The 17,394-nt window shown below is 38.3% G+C and overlaps 1 protein-coding gene across 2 annotated transcripts in view; it reads right to left on the bottom strand.

The window, feature by feature from the left end:
• The window catches only part of LOC110000491 (membrane-associated phosphatidylinositol transfer protein 2-like), a 52,204-nt gene that overhangs the window by 29,149 nt on the left and 5,661 nt on the right, over positions 1 to 17,394 (bottom strand). The window contains exons 1-2 of one of the 2 annotated variants that reach the window (XM_029281610.2): positions 12,878 to 13,496; positions 4,685 to 4,915 (exon numbers count right to left, since the gene is read on the bottom strand). In XM_029281610.2, coding sequence (XP_029137443.2) covers positions 4,685 to 4,762 — 78 coding nt within the window. In that variant the 5' untranslated portion in view covers positions 4,763 to 4,915; positions 12,878 to 13,496. Of the gene's footprint in view, positions 1 to 4,684; positions 4,916 to 12,877; positions 13,497 to 17,394 lie in introns of those variants that run through there. The other variant, XM_065965459.1, reaches the window with a different exon arrangement.

The raw sequence follows: 17,394 nt of genomic DNA, 5'->3' as shown, positions 1-17,394 counted from the left end.
CATTGTAAGGGCGCCAGTAGCCTAGCGGTGATGATGCGTCCCATGTACGGAGGCTATAGTCCCCCAAGCAGGCGGCGCAGTTTCGAGTCCGACCTGTTGCTACTTTCCCCACATGTCATTCCCCACTCTGTGTCCTGTAGAATAAAGGCAAAAGGCCCAAAAATAAATCTAGCATTTATCATTAACCAAACTATGTGTAAGATATTATTTAAAATAATATACTCAAGTGCAAATACAATCTAGTAAGCTAACACACATCCTTCTAAAAACACACCCTGAAGATGGAGCAGGTGCTTTCCCGTGTTAATAATGTACACCTACTGTATGTTTCAGGCCTCAAATGACCTAACAGGATATCACACTGCTGTAAAATGGAACTCGGAATATAAATTACCTTTGTATTTGCACTGTAGTTTTACTAAATACGACCAGAGCACGAACCCGAAAGGTTGCAAGGACACTATTGAAATGCAAGGAATTATTATGAAACCTTCAATCTTGTTTGCAAAGGTTTCCTCGTCTTAATTTGACTCTTGGGTCTACACAATAACTGTCAGATGACTGTAGACACTGTATCCTTGCTCCAAGCCGATGATTGAAAAGCTGTTCTATTCCCTCTATTGTAATGTGCTCGACATCAAGGAACAGCAGCGAGTGAATGCAAATCATGGTGATCATTATTAACAGGCAGAGTGGAGGGGGTGGGGGGGGGTCGAGAAGGAGAGCTCAGATTGAACATGCAGCTCTCTCCTGAAGACTTCAGGGAGGTGCTATCAGTAATGAAGGTCAGAGGAGGCAAACAGCTGGAAAATTGCTGTAATCTAGCAGGTAATGTAATTTAGGAGAGGAGCCGAGGCCCCTTAAATTACCCTGAGCTGCTGCACCCAGTATCTGTATTAATGACACACATCTGAGAGCTCAGAGCAAAGAGCGCCAAGTGTTGACTATATTCAGCTTCTCCACGGGGAGGTATAGATTTTTATGAATACAAAAGAAGCTATTCTATAAATGTGATAACCTCTGAAGGTCTTTGATGATATATTTTTGCAAACATAAACTAAAAGAAAGACTGAGGGAGTGAAGCAAAAAATTAAACTGGTCAGCTATGGAAGCAATAGAAACCGTATTATACCTCATAACCTTCAGTTCACTTTCTGCCTCTCAACTTTCAGCATCAAGAACAATGGAACGTTTTTAAACCTAAGGATGCTGCATCTGCTGAATTTCTAGTGTCATAAGAACCAAAACAAGTCCAATTGCAACAAGAAGATGAAGGAAACTGCAACTAGATATACAGAATTAGATAAAAAGGTTTTTTTTTTAAACAAGGAAAATTCAAGGCTTTTTAGTGTACTTTTGTTGTGGGATTATTGAGTTCCATATTTGATTTAAGAATTGACTGGAGTGACAAAAAAATAAAAAGTTCTTCAGTCTGACCTCATAAAAAATTGGAACCATGTGAATAGTGTGTTGTTCCTCCTGTGCTATTTGCACAAATTCTAATGAGGTAATAAAAACACATTCTGATTAAAATTGGCCCCATGCTGTGAACATATGCATCATTGCAAAAGAACCCATACAATCATACTCTCAGCCCTGACACCAACTGCTACAGTTATTAACATTCATAGATATTGCATCATCACTAAACCGTTATTGCTAATTTTTCACAGGTTTTTACTATTATTATTTTCCATCCATAATTCTATATTATCTGTCACTGCTGCTCTGTTTGTTTGACTCTATTCAGCTTTCTCTCTCTGTCTTCACATATCCCACTTTTTTTCAAAACATATTTATAGAGGATGTGGCAGATTCATCAACATTTGAAGCACTACTGTTAATTTAGCAGCAGGAAGGTAATTCTGGCATTGAGACTAATTAAACTAGTGTGTGTGTTTACAGTTATTAGATCACACCAAATCAAATCAAACACTGAGCGAGAAAAACATATGCTCCCTCCTGCTATCGGGTCCTCCCTCCTGTACACCAGCCATGCATACCAACTAAACCTGCGTACTGTATTTAGAGATAGACGTAATGTTGTCATGGCTATGGATTTCCATCACTGCCCCCCACCACCACCACCACCACCACCACCCTCTCTCTCTCGCTCTCTCTCTCTTCCACCTGCATCACAAACAAATTATGGCAGCCACTGCCATTCTGCAGCTGATGTCACCGGTTACTGTGGCAACCTGGTGTTCAACTGTGATGCTGTAGCAGGAGGTGTGGTCCAGCAGTGGATGTGTGCATGTATTTGCAATGATGTGTATAATAAGGGTTGACATAAAAAGAGGTTTGCTGAAGGTTTTCGTAGTTCTTTAGCTATTGTTGTTGTTGTTGTTGTTTTATCTCAAATCATTGTGGGTTTCTTTCTTCTATTATAGTTTTTTATTCGTTTAGATTGCCTCGTTGCAGTGCTGAAATGTTTTAGCCATGACTTAACTGTGTGCAACAATAACGCTTTTTTAAAATTTGTCTTTGCATATAAATTCTGTTTACTTCATGTGCATATTATCTAATCAACCTTTTTATATCTGAAGTATTCAAACTAAACAAAGCTATTCCCTGCATGCATACATGTCAAAATCACCAAGCAATGAGTTTAACTAAAAGATTTAAACACCTCAACAAAATGTCCGACTACTAATATTACTCTCTGGATACGCACCTGTCCACTTTAGATGAACATGAATGATATTTATAGAGCTAAAGTAGCTAAAAGCAGGCTAGTGCAGACTTCATGTCATCTTTATTTAAGATGTCGTTCAGTAAAGGTCCTACAGATGTGCAGTGAATTGACAAAATCAATTCATGGTTATTCTTTGTTTTAACTTTACAGTAAGATACATTTTTATTTAACTCTGGAGGACCACCCTGCAGTCAAAATGACAATTACAGGCCTCCTATAACTTGTGGTCTTTTTTCTTCTAAAAGCACTATGTCATTTATTTAAAGAGCCCATATTACGGCCTTTTTGGGGTTCGTATATTTAATGTATGTACCTACTTTTGTACGTTCACAATAGCTAAAGTCCGAAAAAAGTGTCTGTTTTCATGTACTGCTCCTCCTTGCTCCCTCTACGCTCTGAGTCTGTCAGCTACACTCTGTTGAGCCCACACTGTTAGACCCCATGTGGGCCAAGTCTGCTCTGATTGGTCTGCCGATCCGCTCTGTCGTAATTGGTCAGTTGCTCAGCACGCGTCTCGGACATTTCAACATGAGCTGCTGGGCTTGCCACAACGAGCCAATGGGCTTAGATCAGTGATCTCACACTGACAATGACGCCGCACTGACAAATTTTTATCCAGAGGGGCTAGAACCGAGCGTTACATGCAGCTAATGCTACAGCTAACAGGAGGACGTAGGAGAAGCCGCGTTTCCGCGGAATTTTTGCACATAGATGTGCCTAAACATGCACAGGACACTTGGAAAACACACTAAAGAGCATATAAAACCAGAAAAAGCATAATATGGGACTTTTAAGTGAAAACTGCAGACAGTAAAACAAATTGTCCTTTGGGGTTAATAAGGATATTTGCCTTACTATATGCTCAGTAACAACTGGTGCTCAAACAAGCTTCAGAAGTTACTTTCCAAACTTGAAAGAAGTACATATCACTCGCAACAAGCAGAGGCACATAACAGACATCATCAATACCAACACCAATTTTTCTGAATCTGGTTCGACTCTTCAACATAAAATTTTGACAAATCCTTCTTTGTTTTTTCAGTTCAATGCTCAGTCCAAAACTCCCACATCGGCCTTCAAGAGTCCATGTGATGCACATTATTCAGAGTTCAAAAAAAAATTGCAAGCTGAATTCTTCCTTTGTGCTTTAAGTCCTGCAATGTTATTTTGACCCGTAAGATTTAGTTATTGGGAGTCACTGATGGCCTAATGATTACATAACACCCTATGTACGGAGGCTATAGTCTTCAATGTGGGCAGTTCGGGTTCAAGTCCGAAAAGTGGCTCCTTTGCTCCATGTCATTTCCCACTCCTGATTTCTTACTCTAGCCACTGTCCTGTCTAAATAAAAGGAAAAAAGCCCCAAAAGTAAATATTAAAAAAAAAATTGACTGGAAGGATTTTATTTACTAAATGTCCTGAACTTCAGTAATCAAAGAAACAGCTGAGCTAAAGTTAGCAGCCACTTGGTTTCTGAGTGACAGATTTTTAGAGTGAAGCTGCTTCATTCAGTGTTTTTACCAGTTTTTGTTCAAATGAACTTACAGTAAGTGCCTATAGACCTTGATTTGAGGATGCATTCACTCCTTGGAATTATGTAAGACTAAATCACTTCCTACTCTTTTTTGCAGAGTCCACTTTTTGTGGAATGTTAAAGGTGTGCACTTGCACAAAATAATAAAATGTCACACAATCCACAAGCATACGGAGCACCATCTGGTCTGCAGAACCATGCTGCCCCTCCGACCCTTAAACCAGCGCTCTGCTGTACTAATACAGCTCAACACAATGACACCTTAAACTCCTGACCTCCACACAAACCTGAATCTGTGCTGTTTCCATATATTCTTAGAAAACAGGCCAGATTTATTGCTCTCTGGTTCAACCAGACTAACACAGACTTCCCTCATTAAATCCTTCAGTTTGAAACAACATAAACAACCCTTTTCTTAGTCTAAGTGTGTGATTCTGTTGTGTAAAATCACTCACCTGGATCATGTAAAGCTGAGCAATGCGGTACTCCTCCACGCTCATTGGCATGGGGATACGATACTCCTTGATCAGCATGGCTGTGCTTGAAATGAGCAGTGTGTGTGTTTGTGTGTGTGTTTGTTTCCAGAGGGGGAAGGAGTGTAAAGAGGCAAGACGCTCCTCTTGGTCGGCTTCGCTACCCGAGCAGCATGTTCAGACAGCAGGAGCGGGAGGCAGCGTTAGTCACACCTGAGAGGAGGAGGAGAGAAAGAAAAACAAAACAGACTCAAAGAGGGAAAAAGACACAAACATACGAGAAAATGTCGGTTTAGGTTTTCTGCATTACTTACAAACCCAGCAGACGAGTAAGCATGTTTGTGGCAAGGATTAAATCCCCGTACACAAGCCAACACATCCGGTGTGTGTCATAAAGCCCGCCCACAGATCTGTTACAAGGTAATCCACTGACCCAGCAACATCCCTGAAATCCCCCAGCAACCTAAATCCTGACTGTGCCACACGCTGAAGATTCAGCCAAGTTGTTGTTGTCAATGTGGTCTTTAAATCCAACTGTTTGTAGTTTACAAGAGCATTTAGTCTTCCTGGTAAAGTTAATGTCAACATACAAATATTTCAGTGTTGGTAAAATAATAGTGAGCCTAAAATCTGACTATTTGTGCCACTTGTGTGCAGCAAAAACCAGATGAAAAAAAACACATGACAGATATGCATCCTAAACTTCAGCAAACAGGTCTCTAATTGATCATCCAGCACTAAAATTATTTTAGAGACTTGTTTAGGCCACCTTTTAAGTTGAAAGTCAAATATTTGCTCTATTTTAGCTTTGTTTTTGGTCTCCACCACCTCCTGAGGGGAGTGTCAGTCTCTTTAGCTGCTTACTATGATTCACTATGTTCATCAGCTAAACTCTAACCTTGTCTGTATCTGGCAATGTTTCATGTAAAGGCTTTATATGCGATTTTCTGATCCAGCAGATGTCGCCCTTGTGCACCAGCATGAAATCAAAACAACTCGCGCTGCATTGTTGTGTTAGCATGCTAATGCTAGCGATCTTTATTATGCTCGTATCTTCACACTGCATGTAAATTTACCCCGAATGACCGTGATCTATAAACGCTTACGTGACATTCAATTAAGCAGTGAGTACAGTATGTTATTTTTCCTTTCTCTAGTCCCTCAATTAAACAACTTTTATACGCGAGGGGATGAGCCGGCCGGCTGTCCTGGCGATGTAAACAAACTGAAGATAGGACTCGGAAAACTCGGAAAGCATCACAGACAGTGGGACTCCGGTGTTACACCCATTGAAGACAGTCATGACTCAGAGTTATTTTCAGAGGATATACTTGATTTCTATTACATTTAAGTGTGAAAAATCACATATTAAGCCTTTAAGGTGTCTCTCTAAAAACAAAACTATGATAGCCATGAGAGTAATTCACAACAGTAAAAATTAGTACAAATCATTGATATAAGCAGCTTAAAGTACCACGTAATTCTTTAAAAACTGCCAGTGTTTATAACATGAAGTTTTAAAAGTCATAGTTCAGGAGCAGCTATATGCCGTATTTCCACCACGGAGGTTGTGTTTTTTGTGGCTTTTTTTCTGTTTTTTGAGTTTTATGTTTACGAGTTTGTCTGCAGGTTTGTGGAAAAATTGTTGGCTCGTTGCTCATGGAAGTTGATGGAATGACGCAGCTTAAGGTGAGGAAAATCACACTTATTTTTGCAAAGGCCCAGACAAGAAAAATCTAAAAAGCTAATTCAACTCATGGCTGTATTTTCAGTTTTACATATTTTAGAAGAACGGACTATAAGTAATACATGCTCTTCATTTCTACAAGCCACAGGCATGTTTTCAATGACAATTCATACATAGATATCTTTTGTCTTAAAAATTGTTGTTAGGACTAAATTATACATAAAACAATTACATCATGATTATGATGTTCTAGTGTTGCTAAAGTACTGTTTTTGTTGATTATCAAAATAAAAGATTATTTGTACATTTGTGAGTTTAGAATATTTCTTCAACTGCCGATCCTCTAACATGTGTGTCTGCTGTACACGTATAAAGAAAGCAGTATTAAACCTAACGGCCTGCCCACTTCCTGAATTAAACGTCCTTCATGCCAACATTTAAACGCCTCTATTTAAACAGTAGAGACAGAGTGTGAAGACGCGGAGGTCACATGACAAAGACAACTTAATCTGAGACAGATTAAGTCGACTGTAAAGCTGACGCTGTGATCACATGACGCAGGAGAGAGGTGTGTGTGTGTGTGTGTGTGTGTGTGTGTGTGTGTGTGTGTGTGTGTGTGTGTGTGTGTGTGTGTGTGTGTGTGTGTGTGTGTGTATGTGTGTGTGTGTGTGTGTGTGTGTACGTGTGTGTACAGGTTGCGTCACACAGTCTGTCCATCTGTGCATGATTAGTCCGTGCATGTTTGGTTGTGATGATGCTGCAGCAGATGAACTGTAGAGGTCAGGAGGAGCAGATTGACAGGGAAACCAGCATGGCTTCATTCACTTTTTAACATGAACCTGATGTTTAGATACATCAGCAGGATGTAGAATTTTTGGTTCGGACTGAAATGTTAATTTCAATGCTAATGCTCATGTTTCTGACGGGAACATGTCAGGTAACAGGTAAACCCTCCACTCTGAGGTTCATCTGTGAAAGTTACATCCTGACACAGACAAACACACAGGCAGGCAGGCAGGCAGACAGACAGGCAGGCAGGCAGGCAGGCAGACAGACAGACACGGCCATGAGTCAAGCCTTTTGGATTTTTTTTTTTTTTTTTTTTTTTTTGCCTCCATCAGCTTATTGATCCAGCACATCATTGGCAAGTTGCAGACTCTGAGCAACATAACAATGAACTGAATGGACCAAAGAGTATATCTAGTTGTCATCAGAATATCATCAGAGGTCATTAATAAAACAATGCATGCACATTAGTCCCGTCTCATTTTCCCATCTCCATATCTTCAGACATCTTCTCAAGTCGACGTAATCACCAACACAATCAGAGAAAAATGCTAAACAAAAACACTGATATTTGTATATCCTTGGTCATGGGTATTGCGGTTTTCCACTGTGTGTGACAAATGCCAGAGTGATGCCACCTGTGACCTGCCGGTATGGAGAGATTTTGCCACTTGTGCAGAATGCGCAAACTAATTGGCAGTAGGCTGCTATCAGTATGGTGTAAACCGTGCAACTTTTTGGCCAGACAACCCGATGCAGTAGTTGATTTTTGTCGCAGCATGCTCTTTGTTGTTAGTCTGGTGTGCTCCAGCTTTTAAAATAAATAGCAACAGCGTTGTTTCTCCTGACCCAATATTTTAGAAAAATCTATAACTAACTATAAAACGCAATATACTGACATCTAAATTAAGAATTCCCAGATTTCAAGAAGAGGTTCAAAAGTTCTGTAAAGTATGTCGTAAGTCAATAAGATATACATTCAACATGATAGCCCTACAAAAACAGGAAGAAGGATCAAATCCTTAAATTTTAGCAGTTGAAACCAGGAAAAGTTTGTGCCTTAATTAGTTATAAATACAATAACAAAAAATATTTGTATGCCAATCAAAAAATCGAATTGTGTCACTCTGATAGAAATATAAATAAATATGGTACAGTTTATATTATCTTGGTCTCAACTTTATGATTCCAATGTTGTACAATGTGTCTCACTACATAAGCTTGCGTGTAGTTCAGTGTCAATTGCCAAGTAGTGACATAAGCCGGGTTCACTTCAGTCCTTAATAATAAGCAGAGCACTTATCCCTGGAAGAGGAACATCAGATTCAGGACTCAGATTTGGATGGCAACCACAAACTTCAATTAATTTTTTTCAGAGTGCTTTATCAATATGTGATGTAATGTGTTTCATCTCAACATCTTTCAGTATCTCTTCCTTAATATGGCTCCACTCCCTCTTATTACTTTGGAAATGTCCACTGAGTTCAATCCTAAATAAAGTTGTCCTGGGCTGGCAGCCAATTTCACACGGAGCTGCAAAAAAAAAAAAAAAAAGGAAGAAAGAAATTTGCCTTGACTGTTACCTATATTCACCCCCATTCAATCTAACCCATTTAAATGATGAAGTTTTATAGCGTTAGTGATAAAACATGGAGCCAAATGAAGATTGAACCTCTATGGAAACCAACCACTGCAATGATGTGAAGAAGTAAAGTTAGTTTAATAAATCTTTTTTTAAAAAGCCAAAATACAAAATGTGTGACAAAAAACCTGAGCATGTGTCTGGTTCTGGTAAAATAAAATAAAATAAGAATAAGAAGCAAGACAACCCTCATCCAAAGTTTAGAAAAAGGCAATATAAACTAACAACTATGCCAAAATAACCTAAACATAAAAAACTGATACTCAGTAATGTGAGAATAGCATTTTTGTTCCTACAACAAAGTATATCTTTTCATAAAGTGCACGGCAAAACACAAAACAGGAATTCAACAGAGACCTGCCGATTGGATTTGGGCCTTTGAGGGCTCAGCACAAACCTCAGTTGGGGGTTTGGCAGACTGATTGCTATTTAATGCACTCTGTGTTTTTCTGTTACCACATGTTCACTGTAATATTTCTGAACTGTTTTTATTTTTATTTTTCACTCACAACACACATATTCAGATTCAGTTTATGTAATCAACATTAATAACACTCCATGTTACTTAGGGGTCTAACTGTGCACCCTTACGCCCCCTTTTGGAACAAACAGAAGAGACTGAATTCTCCGACATTTCTCATCTACACTCGCTGTCGTGGAGTGCGTAGTGTGTTATTGGTGAAGTGGACCAGAGAGAGAGAGAATCAAGGCTGAATAAAGCGGAGCTAAGGGAGAGGAGTGGGGAGGTTTACAATCCAGTAGTTGGTTTAAGCGTTCAGGACTCACACTGGCGCCCCCTAGAGCATCGTACCTTCATCGTCTATGCCCACAGCCTGCCCTGACGTTGATTACACATGAGCTCAGTCAACAGCTAACATTAACATAACGCCTCAATTAGCATACTGTTAGCTAGGAAATTAATATCGGAATCAAAAGTGTTGAAACTACATAAATATTTATGTTAGCAATTAGCTACTTCCTAACTTTAACAAAGCTAGTATTAACTTAACCTGGCTTGAGCTAACTAATAAAATTAGCTAACCTTTGTACATGACCGTAGAAATAGAGTATTTGATTCATTGGCTAGCCCACGATCAGCAATAGCTAATGTTAGCATCTACAGTTACCACTCTCGCTTACATTATTTTTGACTATAATGTATGACTTTATGGTTTTGGAAAGTTTATGTTGGTATCAAACCACTTTGTAGCTAACAGTAAAACAATCTAAAAATACGGCTACTTGATGTTAATATGTCCTTTCAATACCTGAACACTGTTTTCTACAGAATCTGATCACTTGGGAAGTAGTAAAACTATATGTGGGGGGGATGTACGTCACTATGAACTCAAACATATGACTTATGATAACAGACTTTGAGATTCCCATCATAAGCATGATAACAGAGGAAAATGGCCGCTGTGTAAATATGGTGAATTAAGCTCACAGCCAAAAATCACATCCACTGCAGACATCTGCCTCCATAGGATGTAAAAATCTCATTTGCTCCTCTTAAAGTCTGACCGACTGCCAGCTGCCCTCCATCACAGTCCTGTGTGATGCAGACTGAGAGGCCTACAGGCTAAATCTCACGAAATTTGCCACCGAGGCAACCAACTATAGAGAAAAACAGCTCTGCTCCATTAAACACAGCACGGCCTGCCAGCAGCTCATTTCCACAGGCCGACTGCTCAACCCCTGAAAAACGAACAACAGCCTACAATCAACGCATTCACATTAGACTCAAACCCTGTGTGCAGTGAAGAGACAGTCTGTAAGTGTCTCAGCCTGAATGTCAAGAGCTGAGAGCACTTATCGCCAGAGCTATTCACACTCCTCTCTGCCCTTTGAAGGCTTTTCTGCAGCTAGTCCTGCTTTAAATCTGCACATAATTCATTGTTATTGTTCCTTATTTGATTAAAAACAGAATGAATTAGATTAGATGACTAAAGTACAACCGCCTCTAATCTAAACTCTGCAATGGCTGTTTGTAAAAATGTAAGAACGGTAATGTACAATAAGTCAAAACATCCTTTTAGCTCTGTTTCTGGTCCACCAGCTCAGTTTGCCAAATTAACAAACTGATGTGAGAGGCTTGTTTCTTGCGGTTGCTTGGAACATCAAAATGAAAGCTGTGAGAGCTAAAATATCTCCTGAGCTGAAGCTGCTGCATGCTGAGTTGAAAATAACAGCTGAGTCAGTCGAGTTCTCATTGGGTTCTTTAAAACAAGCCACAGTTATTCTTTCATTTCTAATATCCTACTGATTTAAAACATTTAAAACTATTAACCTTTTCTAACTAGTCAGCTAGCTATTTTTAGCAGTAGCATAATTAAGAACACACAAAGTAAGTCCCTATGATCAGAGACACTCCCAGTGTCTGTAGGCTATAGCAACAAGTGGCAGGTGTTTAAGTGCAAAATCCATCCTCACATTAAGAATAATAATGTTAAATAGCAAAATAAATAATAGAAAAACATGATTATAATCTTGAAAAATCAATATTGGAATGTTTAATATTAATAGCATGAACAAATGAGCTTAATAAAAAAGAAATGTTGGCTGTAAATATTTGTTGTTTACATCAAAAACTAAAATGAATGTCAGGCTTTAAATAATCAATATGCAAACAAGAGCAAGGTTAGCATTAAAGAAATAATTTTGGAATAAAAAAAATATATATTTCGAGGAACATTTGCATGAACAAATAAACTTAGGCATTAAACAGGTCATGTAAGCATCAATATATATTTTTTAATGGCAAAATCCTGTCAAAATGGTCACTGTAAATGGATTAATATACTTACTACAATAGAAAATCTTGAGCAGTATGTTTTAGCCTTGAAAAGCACAAAAGAGGCCAAATGTTTAATCCTCACCTGTTTCTGTAAAACCTATCACTTTGTTTTTCACCCTTTATTTTGGCAACTTTTGCATTACAGGATACAAAACCTACTGATCCATGTGATCTCTCTTGTTATTCTTGTTTCTTTTCATCCTTGCATGCAGGAGATTCAGAATGACGTCACATTGACACCTGTCTATATGTGAAATTGTGTTAGTCCTTGTTTGATGTGCATTCATCTTTAATCATTTAAAAGTAAGCTATTTTAAATTATTCAGATTACATAAGAATGTATCAACGATGCAAATTAGAAACCATACATTGCACATCTCTAAGCGTGTTTCTGACACACACTGGAAAGCAAAAGGCAGACGCATCATGTCACAGAGGGAGGCACCAGGATGCATCTGATTCAGCCGATAATGGGGCTAAGTGAGTCGTATTGCGCCATGTATTTCTCCATGTTTTATAAAAGACAGTCAAGTCTTAAACAACGTGTGGATTGATCATCATCGCCTGTAGACAAACTGCCCTTTAAGCCTCTGAAAATTTGGTTGGAATAGTGCAAATATAGATGATTTAAAAGACAACTCTCATGAAGCAAAAACCTGTGTAAAAACAAACATTTCAACAATGATGACAGAAAAGTTAAAACCCATTTTAGTAAATGCGCCTGTCCAGCACCAAAACCAAAAAATGTAACAAGTAAATTATTGTGCCACTTGTCATTAGAAAAATGTCAGCAATCTGTCTTTTTCCGCCAATACAATAGACTATCAACAATAAGTATCTGAAAGAAATGAATGGTATCTATGAATATTTTGTATTTGTGTGTCATTTGCTTAAACACATACCAGCACAACGCACCACTCTGAGATGAAAAACTCCCTGAATATGCCGCATATTCAAACCATCAAAGATGATTTTGAAGCATGTTGCACATACAGTAAGAGACGTCACTAAAGCAGTCACACATAAACTCATGTAAAAACCGACATAAGGCTCGACAGATTTATGTGTTTCTGAGAGGGGAAATGACAAAAGTCTCCGCCTCAAAAAGCAGCCACCTGCAGAGACTCTAACCTAACGTGTCTTTGTATCCACTAGTCTGGACTTGTGTAAGTCACACAGGCAGGCGTCCATGTTTTTTGAGAGCAAACAGCTCAGACATATTTGCATGATTTTTGAAAGAGAACTGTAGAAAACACATCTCACCACAGCCACAAAACAGAGTCGGAGCTGAGCGGCCGTTGCAGATATAGGTCCCACTGAGACCAGCAGCCCAGCCATCCTCCCTCCTCATCCCTGCACTCGCTGCCGTCTCCGGTCACCCAGTCCTCCCCCCTTTGTCGGGGGAAGGAGTGTTTTTAAATCCTCGTTGTGAAAAGAAGAGAAGAAGCACTTCTTCCTTTTCCTTCTCCTCTTCCTTCCCTCATCCACCTATTTTATGTTTTTCCCCCTTCCTCTTTTTACTCCCCCCGTCTGTCTCCACCTCCTCCAGAGTTAGGCAGCTCTGTTACCATGGAGGCGCATGAGGCTGAGTCCTGATTGGTTGGTTTTGTTGTGATGCAGGGAGATGCTGGTGCAGCCCAACAGATTGATTTCTTTTTCCAGTGCTGAGCCAGAGTCAGCTCTATGTTGGTTTAATGATCGCCGTGCAGCTGGGAAGTTTATCACAGACGTGCAGGAATTTCTTTATTTTATGTAACTGCATGTCATCTCAAAATATATCCTTTTTTTCTACCAATACTCCTGAATAAATTGTACAAACACAGAGTTAAATCTACAAAAGATTCCTTCTTTTATATGAACCCATTTGGATGCTTTAAGCCTAAAATCAAAGATTTTTATTTTGATGATTTGTCTCAACAGTTTTCTTTCTATTGCCTTTATTTGATGAGTATTTTAAATGCATTATTTGTTTTGTCTCCTTCACATGTTCATGGAAAGTAGTAATAAAAAAAACAAAAACAAAAAACACTATTTTGTTTTCTCTTTCCGGTGCAAGTGTGAAAATGTGAATAAGTCGTTAAAATGCGAGAAAGAAGCCTGAATTGGTGTTTTGGTTTGTTTGTCAGTCCAAAAAATAATATATACAAAAATCCAAAATGTAATTTTTCAACAAATAATTGTTTTAAAAGTTGTCATTTTGTCTCCCCTTTAGCATTTGTAACATCATTTGTCAAATCTGCAGTGACTTGTAACAAAGAAAAAGTAAAACTAAATTTGAAAAGCAACAACCTCAGAAGTAAAAAAATTAATAAAAATGTGAAACCCCAAAAACACGGAGGATGTTCATTTCACAACAGAATTAAAATTGTGAAACATCCGCTCATTATATGTGAGTGGCTGAAAATGTAATATGTATTTTCCAGATGTAATGCCTCCCTGACTATTTGTTGAAGCTCTAGTCTCGGAGCAATTATATTAAGAATAGTTATGGAGACCGTTTTAAAAAAAATGAAAGTGTGAGACAAACGTGTGTATAGGCTTGTAAAATGTTTTCAGAAAAAAACTTGAGCTATTCAGCTGTCTTATAATGTCTAACCTACAGTCAAAAAAATAAAAAAACAATTAATCTCTTTGAACAAAGATGACAGTGATTCCATCATAGACAAACTGCAACTTCTCACATTTGAGCAGAAGAAGCAAATTTTAAACATCTGTAATAGATCTAGAATTTTTTTTAACAGTTTAACAGTTTAACTGTGAAGCTAATTGATCAGGATGAAAACACGGTTCAACACAATGAGGAATACAAACTATTAAACACATGTAACAAGTCTGTCAACAAAACAACATGAAAGCCGAAAAAACGTCTTAATCTAAATGTGATTCTTTTAAATACGAGTTGTTCTGCTTGAAAGTGACGTTCAGTGAAGCTGTGCCGAACATGAGCATGAATTACTTTAATCTCTGATGCGCTGGATCACCTGCTCTGAAGATTGGGCGTGTGTTCACAGGAGTCGTGACCGTCCTGCTGTGCGATTTGCTCACACGTGCTGTTCACTGAATCTAAATGAGACTGCTGAGCAATTCCAAATTGGGAGTTAACTTTTAACCAACAAATCATGAATGAATCTACTGATACTGTCTGGACTGTAACATTGATTATTTTAAATATGGATGGATGCTGAAACAGCTTTTTTGAGACTTAAACTGCACCCTTTAAAACACTAAATGCTGTTCTGTCTTTACGGGAATCTTGTAAGAAGAGTTTATAATTTGGGGATTGAACTTTATTCAGTGTTTTAGATGTGACTTACAGCAGGTGAGCAGATACTCTGATTTATTTGCATTTCATATAAAGCAATGTCACAAAGTCCACCTACAAGCACCTGATGTTTGTAATTTGGTACAATCTTTACCAAAATCTTCACATTTATTTCCAGTTATATATCAGTACATAGAGACTTATCTTTTCTATACAGTTTTAATCAAACAACATTTAGGAAATAGACCATATATCTATTTATTTGTGGTTAATTTGAGACAAGGATTCAAAAAGAGTACATGGACAAACTGAACACTGCTTTGAAATGCAAATATCATGTTTTAGCAGATACTCTACTTTCTCCTGTTATGAAAGAGTTCAAAAACTGTAAGAAGTAGACGAATAAAAAGGGATTAGGAATACAATCCCATTTTACATAAAGAGGGTCAAATAAAAGAAAAAAATTTCTTCAGGAATGTTAAGAACAGAACAAACTGTGAAATCACTTTGTGGGACTTAAAAGATTTTCAGGTTCTTTGAACAGAAGGTCCTCCTGTTTGGACATGAAGCTATCATGATGTGATAGAATACATTAACATTATCTTAAAAGCACGTTCTGTCCTGGTCCCTTTAACAACCTGCAGCCTCTCTGACGTCGTCAGTCAGATTTCTTCCTTTTTAAATCATGATAATAACATCCGTATATATATTTTATTTTACATTTGAATAATTGTTATAACTTTCTCATCTGGGTGTTTTGGGGGGAAAATGAAGGTTCTTCTTTTTTTTTCTTCTTTTCTAAATGTAACCAATCCCGTTTGCTAGCTTTGGATCGAGCGAGGCTAGCTGTTTCCATGTGTTTTAGGTCTGCATGCTTAGCTAAACTAACAGCCCACTATCTGTAGTTTCATATTTAGCAAAGATAAGAGTGATATCAAGCTTCACAACAAATTGTCTCAAAGAAAGAGACAAAGTTTATTATCATAGATGACAAACTCTTTCTCCTATAGGATTCCAAAAATAAGAATTGAAGAACAGTTTTTGGTTTTTGAACTGATTACATTTTTAGATAATCTGCTGCTGTGCTCATTACTGTGAATGTGATACAGGTACACACATGACAGATGAGACACATTCTGGTGCTATTTCTCTGAATGAGACCTGATGTGCACTGAGTGAACGCTGCAAGCACTGGATAAAACTCTGTGACTCACATGTCTGCACTTTATAAACGTCTCCTTAATTACATCCAGCCGACGCGTCTCAGTGGGTTTCAGGTTAAAAATATCCCACCTGCAGCCAGACGCCGCTATAGGGGATCACATGACTGCCGCTTCACCTTTTAAGGAGATTTTAGACACAGCGACGGCACGAGAAATAAGAACCTGAACACACTCCACTGCAACAGATCACAAAAGGCTAACTTAATCCTTGAATTAAATTTTCTGTCATACCAAAGAATAAGTAAGTGATGCTGAAAGTGAGCCCCGTGTTTCGCTGCATCCCTCTCCTCCCTTTCTGGTTTTATCTATGAGCTGCAGATATCCTCAGAATGAATTGACTTGTTGATGGGTTCTCCTCCCATCACACACACACACACACACACACACACACACACACACACACACACACAAACACAAACACAAACACAAACACACAAACACACAAACACACAAACACACACTTTATCTGAGCATCAGCAGAACACAAGCTAACAGAATCAGCCCACACAAACACAAACACACAGCTCTAAACCTGAACATCTGCCACAATTACTGTTAATTTGTGATCTTGTCAGACACATCTTTCCTCAGCAGACGCTCCTGTTACTCATCCTGAAAGCATCAAACAGAAAACAGGAACTCTGTTTGGTGGCAGGTTTCTGCACACTGCCTCCTCAGATCTTACTGACGGTATTTGTCAGGATGTCATGCTGGCTGCTGCAGTATGTGCTCGCTTTAAATTCCAGAAGAGCATTCATTATTGTTTATTTACTCCAGCTCAGTTTTATTTCTTATAGAATAGTTTTGGTAGTTCTGTCAGTGAGGTCACGTGTGTAAAAAAGGTTAAGTAAATGTGTTTAGTTAATGTAGAAAATTTATTTCACTCCTATTTTCTCAATGTATGTAGTTACAAGTATTTTGTGAGTTTATCGGTGTTTTCACACATGCACAAAAGTTCCTGAAAATGTATTTCCCAACATTATCATGGTGAGCTGCACTTGCGATGCAAACTGCACATTTTTCACCCTGACTTTACCCAGTTACCCACTTTTTTCTGTGCAGCTTCTTTTTAAAATGTCTGCAGAAAGTCGGGGGAGTAAATGTTTATATGGATTAATATTTTTTGTTCAATTATTCATTCTACGGATTGAATTCTTTGCTTATTGGAACCATAAAAGGGAGCTGAGTAAACAGACCTATTTTACTGATTTTTGTTTTTGTGAAGTTTAAAAAATTAACCAAGACCTCTGCACCCTGTGCTGAGATAAAGATAATAAATAATAAAACAAATTATC

Source organism: Labrus bergylta, chromosome 17 (assembly GCF_963930695.1).
Source record: "Labrus bergylta chromosome 17, fLabBer1.1, whole genome shotgun sequence".
Classification (NCBI taxonomy): domain Eukaryota; kingdom Metazoa; phylum Chordata; class Actinopteri; order Labriformes; family Labridae; genus Labrus; species Labrus bergylta.
Note: the sequence above shows the minus strand (reverse complement) of the source record. Positions and strands in the feature narration are given on the sequence as shown.